We start from the raw sequence: 6138 nt of genomic DNA, 5'->3' as shown, positions 1-6138 counted from the left end.
TCTAGATCCTACTGAATAACAACCATAAATAACGAGTTTATAGTTGGAAAAGGATCACATTTAATTATGGATAAGATTATATCTGATTGCTTTCGTATGCGCTAAGCAATACACGCGTGCATACCTTCTAATAAGATGTTCTAGTAATGCTCATGACGTGCGTGGCGCACGTAATATGCACGAGCGCCATGCGCATAGGTACGCGTATCATTAAGTCCCCCCAGTTTAATATGATGTGCGATCACCATGGCGCATCATGTCATGTTAAACTATTACTTAGGAACACTTAAAATGAAATAACATGTTTTAATCTGCGTAAAACATATTGATTAGAATAATAATATCAAGCAACCAAATCGTTTGGCCAAGATTTTACCATTCTGTGGAAATAATTACTGACAGCCGTTGTCAATCAAACGTCTGCTAATGCAGTCTTGGAAACAGCTGCAGTGCAGATAATCATGACAGGCTGTCAAATCAAAGCTTACATAACCACCAGCCAATGCTAACCTGCACCACACCGTAACTAAACCATACAACATTCTTGTCGTTAACCGTTCAGTTACCTTTTCATTTGTTCAGATCATGACACGTGTACGGTGCTCATCAAATTACGCGTTTTGGAGCCCTAATCGTTCCTGAATATAAATAAGATCCACCTTTTACCATTTAGGGTAAATAATTCAAATCAACTTCTTTTTCATCTTCGCTCCTAAAAATCTCCGATCAAGTTCCGGCAATCATTCAGGTCAGTTTTACTCTTCGCTTTATTCTTATTAACATGTCGACTTCTTTCGCCAGTACGACTGTTTTCCATGTTCACTCAATTTCATCAACCCTTGACCAAGAGTCAATCAAGTGCATCACTGAATGGCATCCACCCATTGCTGACTTCAATCCTACCCTTCTAAAGGTAAACGAGCGAGCCCACAAACCACCCTATGACATGATCGCTGTGTATGATCAAACTCTCGAGGTATAAAACGTTCGTATTCCCCCAACCACTTTTTTCATGAGAGTTTTATCTGCTTACAATATAGGATTAGGCCAATTACACCCCTACAGTGCTGCTCATCTATCCCTTTTTGAGATTTGGTGTAGGGCTAACAATCGCGATCCTTCTTTGGTTGTTTTTCAAAACATCTTTCGCTATCAATTAAGCGAGCATGACTGGTATAGTTTTTCCGACTGTGTTGCCTTAACGCTGGTCAAAAGAAGGGTTTACAAAGTTCTTGGAAAGATTCCTTTTACTTCATTGAAAACAAGTTCGTTCCTACTGAATTTTCCAACATTCTTCAATGGCACACTACTTCAAACTCTTCGTTGAATAACCCCTCCCCTCAATGGACTAGGCTGAGCAGGAACTATTCGACCTGTGCTCTGGCAAAAACCTGAAACTTCGCATCTATCCAAGTGAAGTCTTGTTTCTTACCAAAGTTTCATCATACTGGCCGTTTGTTGGTACCCAGCTGGTCATCATGCTTAGGGGAAAGGTTATATTCTATATTTGCCTAAATCAATTTTTAATGATTTACTTTAGTGCATGCTAACCGTTGTGCGCTATTTTACAGTGGTGAATGCTCGTGACATTCTTTTGGACGAAGACTATAAAGGCTACACCGTCAAGGAGGAGGCTGTGAACCAAGATGCTAGCATGAGGGACGCTGATGTGATGGCAAATGAGAAGGTAACGGATGAGGCTACATCGAAGTGTCGTTCCTCTGTGCGCTCAACCCTCCCATTAAGAAGAGTAAAGCTGCGAGTTCTTCTGAAGGTAAAACATAACTTAATTTATATTTCTTAAAGTTAATGTCTTATATTATTCATGCCTGATTGTGGAATTTTCCTGGTAGTTTTTCACATTGATGAGGATGTGGAGCCTATCGTTTCTGCTGCTGCTCCACCTGTTGCCCATGCGCCCCCTGTGCCCCCAACTGCAAACGTTCAGCCAATCATGCATGTTCCTCTTGCCATGATTGCTCCTTCTTCTTCAACTCCTACTGCCAGCCGAGCTAGCGCCACCCCTTCCATCTGAGCGCCAATTTTAAATGACAATCGATACATGCCAATTCAAGTGGACAACTTGGCTACTGTGTTGAACGTGTCCAAGCGCGCCGTGCTTGAGCAAAATCTGTACATGCAGGGGTGCGCTCCTGCCATCATAAGGCAAGAGTTGGAGAAGATGACACCAAACCAGAAGTTAAAATTTGACATACAACTGTCATTTCTGACATGGGCAAGGGACTGCGACAGGTTGAGCACTAAGCACACTCATCACGATGATCTTCACATGTCTAGGCAATTACAGAAGAGGGTGCAACTTCTTGAAACGCAGGTTAAAGTGGCCAATGACGCGCTGAAAATAGATGAGGACACTACTGAGTCTTTAAAAAAGGAGAATGTTGATCTGTTATCTTCGCAGGTTGATTATGATGAAGAAAACGAGGTACTAAGGGAGGAGCTTGTTGTTGCTTACTCCAATATTGAATTGTTAACTTTTGAGAGAAACGATCTGACTACCCAGGTTACCGAAGTTGCTGTAAGTCGTGACGTCATACGATGGACTTATGCAGATCTACGCGCATCACTTCCAACAATTACCACCCATGCGTTGGGCGCCTCCGTTGTTACAGAGCTTTACTTACAAGCTCTTAAGGCTACCAAAGCACTCGAACGGGTGCGGGTCTGGGATCTGATCTCAAAAAATATTGAGGTACCTGTTGTTATTCCCCAAATTATCACTGATCAACTTGAAGAAGATGCTTATGAGAAGGTTCTTGAGTCCAACAAAATGCTGGAGAACATTTCAATTCAAACCCTTGCGTATGCCACCGTCGAACCATCTGTTTCAGTACAAGATCTTTTGTCGATGAAGTTTTGAGCCAGTAAGCTAATGCTAGCTTTGTGGGGTTGCAAGGTGTGCTTTGAACGGAACCTTGTAACATTTTTTTCATGGAGCAGGGGGTCTTGGGTGCGCCATAAGCTTTCATTTATTTTGGCCCCTTCACTTCCCTTGAGGAGTGCACCTGTTACTAGCATGTTTTGTGAGGCACTTTTAACATCATGGATATGCCTCCATCCTTAGTTTATTTCTTTTATTTTCTGTTTTCATGGGGCAATCCGCCTGTTCACTACGGGCGAGGGTTCGAAGGATTGTTACCATTAGTGTAGGGCACCGTGCCAGATAAGCCACGTAGTTTAGATTTCAATTTCATTGTAATCGTAATGGCCTGCGTGCCAGTTTAACTTTTGTGCTTTAAGCAGCTTTTGTAATAGTACTATGTAACCAATGCTATGCATTGTTTCTTTTGCATTAATAAGTAAAGTAATTCAATATCTTTTCTTATTGTATTTTCATGTCATTAGGCGTATTAAGTTCTCAAAACTTAAAATTTAATTTGCATACAAACCAATGTATACTCGTTTATACTCCAAATTTAATAATACTAACCGACGCTAAACTATTGTGCATATAGCCAACGCTTTTCATTTCATTATTAAGTAAAATATTCATAATCCTCCAAGTGAATCAACACTTAGGTTAGTGGGCAAGCAACCCCAATGCTTGTCGTTTATAATCATGACTTGCAGTCTTCTAGTCTGCGAGAGTGTGTTGGTCTAGGCAAACCAATGCCTGTTACCCACCCTAAAATATAGCCTTATAACCAAACAGGCTTCTGCCACGCGGGAGCTAGAGATCATCCCTTAAGGAGGAAGGATGCACGTAATAGCTGTCATATTGTGCGTTGAAATGTAACCAAACACTTCCATTCAAAAAATTAAATTTATTTAATACAAAATAAATTAAATTCTCAAGCCATATCCAAATGACAATTTATTGCAACCTTGAAAAGAAATACGAATTGTCTTAAAAATAAACAAAGCAACATTTTAAATGAACTAAAAAATGCAAGTGCTTGAAACTCGGGGTGATCAATCCCTGGTGCTGCAGCCTGACAATCATATGTCACATCTTTTCAAATTGGTTGTATGCTAAGTACGAGATATTCACACTCCATTTGATCCTGCCAGGATATATGACCCCGTTGCACTTATGCTAATAACTTCATAAGGACCTTCCCAGTTGGGCCCCAGCTTTCCAGTATTCTCTGCTCGACTTGCCTCATTGTTGCGCAACACCTAATCTCCAATCCTGAACGACATAGGCTTGACACGCTTATCGTAGTATTTAGAGATCTTCTGCTTGTTAATGGCTTCTCGTATGGTAGCTATTTCTCTGCGCTCTTCTAGAATATCTAGGTTAGCACGCAAACCTTCATCACTACTTGACTCGTCAAAGCTGCGTATGCGCTTCATTGGAACCATTAATTTGAAGGGGATTACTGCTTCCGTCCCATAAACCAAGCTGAACGGTGTTTCTCCTGTGCTGTTTTTATGAGTGGTACGATGCACCCATAAAACACTTGGGAGTTGATTGACCCACTCATTACCATACAGGCCCAGACGCACTTTTATCCCTTTTACAATATCTCAGTTTGTTACTTCACATTTGCCATTGGCCTGTGGGTGAGCGACTAAAGTGAAAGACTGCTTGATATTCAGCTCTTGACACCAGCTCCTAAAAGGCTTGCCTTCAAACTGAGTACCATTGTCACTGATAATTTCATTGGGAATACCAAACATGCACACAATATCTCCCTAAAAGAAGTTACGAATGTGCCTGCTAGTAATTGTTTCCAATGCCTTTGCCTCCACCCATTTGGTGAAATAATCAATTGCCACCACCAAGAATTTTATTCCTCCTGAGTAAGCAATGATAATGTGAATACTATTAAAGCGCGTACATTGCAAAGTATTACATAAGTGTTTTATTTCAAGTGTACCTGAGCACGCAGTAATAGGACCGACAAATGTCGATGGCCCATTTGCTGAACAGCCATGCTACCGTTATTGGTATCATAGTATGTCGTGGTGCTCGAATTACGGGTGCATGTTGTTGACACGATTGGCACGTCCTTACAATTTTTGCTGCATCGCTGTGAATGGTGGGCCAGTAATACCCTATGCGCATCACTTTCGCAACGATTGTTCTGTACCCAGAGTGTAAAGCACAAGAGCCTTTGTGAACTTCTTGAAACATATCTTTAGCTTGATTAGGTCCAATGCACAACAGGCTCGGGCCTAAATAGGATTTCCTGTATAAAACACCTTCAATCAACGCGTACATGGGAGCTTTCATGCGGATCTTTCACGCTTTTTTTTTTCATCTGAAGGAAGTTCGCCTTCAGTTAAGAATTTAACCAGTGGTGTCATCCAATTTGGACTTTCCTCCTCGATGGGCGTAATAGTTGATTTCTCATCAATAGAATTTTCTATTAACACTTCAACCCACACGTTTTTGCGCAGATGGTCGAAGGCCAAAGCAGCCAATTTTCTCAGTGCGTCTGCTTTCTTTTTTTGCCCCCTCGGTACCTGCGTTAACCTAAAAACATCAAACTTGTTTGCTAATTCATGTACCGGTTCCATTTACCGCTGCATAAAGACTTCATGCGCCCCAAACAATCCATTAACTTGGTTAGCGACCAACTGTGAGTCTACGTACGCATCCAAATACTTTATTCCGAGTTGCTACGCTATACGCATTCCAGACAGAAATGCTTTATATTCAGACTCATTATTAGTCGCAGCGAACGTGAATCGGAGTGCATAAGTATGCTCCTCTCCATCGGGACTTGTGAGGACCAATCCAGCGTCAGCGCCTTCGGGCCCACAAGCTCCATCTGTACATAGTTCCCAGACCCGATTCTCATCATAGTCGATTGTAGTACTTTCTTTGAGTACCTCTACTTCTCCCATTGTTTCAGCCAAGTAATCTGTAGGTATTTGGCCTTTCACTGCCATGCGAGGGGAGTAATTGTTTTCATGCTCTCCCAATTCAATGTACCATTTAACCAATCTACCCGAAACCTCAGGCTTATACAACACCTGTCATCACATATTATCAGCAGATCACAATTAATTCAAGCGCATCTTTGACGTCTTATAAAATTGTGTAAATAGGAAATTAGGATGCACGTGCCGCGACTTATACATGCCTTATTGGCTGGTTAGTTAATACCACAATTGGGTGCATCTGGAAGTACCTGCGCAGCCGACGAGCTGTGTGTACTAACGCAT

General features: G+C 41.6%; 1 protein-coding gene across 1 annotated transcript; it reads right to left on the bottom strand.

Annotated features, from left to right (window-relative positions):
* Window positions 1-4140: 4140 nt before the first annotated feature.
* Window positions 4141-5188, bottom strand: LOC139888785 (uncharacterized). Its single transcript, XM_071871772.1, has 3 exons — window positions 4845-5188; window positions 4515-4615; window positions 4141-4382 (listed from the first exon to the last, which is right to left on the bottom strand). The coding sequence occupies exons 1-3, from the start codon at window positions 5186-5188 to the stop codon at window positions 4141-4143; spliced, it is 687 nt and encodes a 228-aa protein (XP_071727873.1).
* Window positions 5189-6138: the final 950 nt, after the last annotated feature.

The sequence above is a fragment of the Rutidosis leptorrhynchoides genome, chromosome 2 (genome assembly GCF_046630445.1).
Source record: "Rutidosis leptorrhynchoides isolate AG116_Rl617_1_P2 chromosome 2, CSIRO_AGI_Rlap_v1, whole genome shotgun sequence".
Classification (NCBI taxonomy): domain Eukaryota; kingdom Viridiplantae; phylum Streptophyta; class Magnoliopsida; order Asterales; family Asteraceae; genus Rutidosis; species Rutidosis leptorrhynchoides.
Note: the sequence above shows the minus strand (reverse complement) of the source record. Positions and strands in the feature narration are given on the sequence as shown.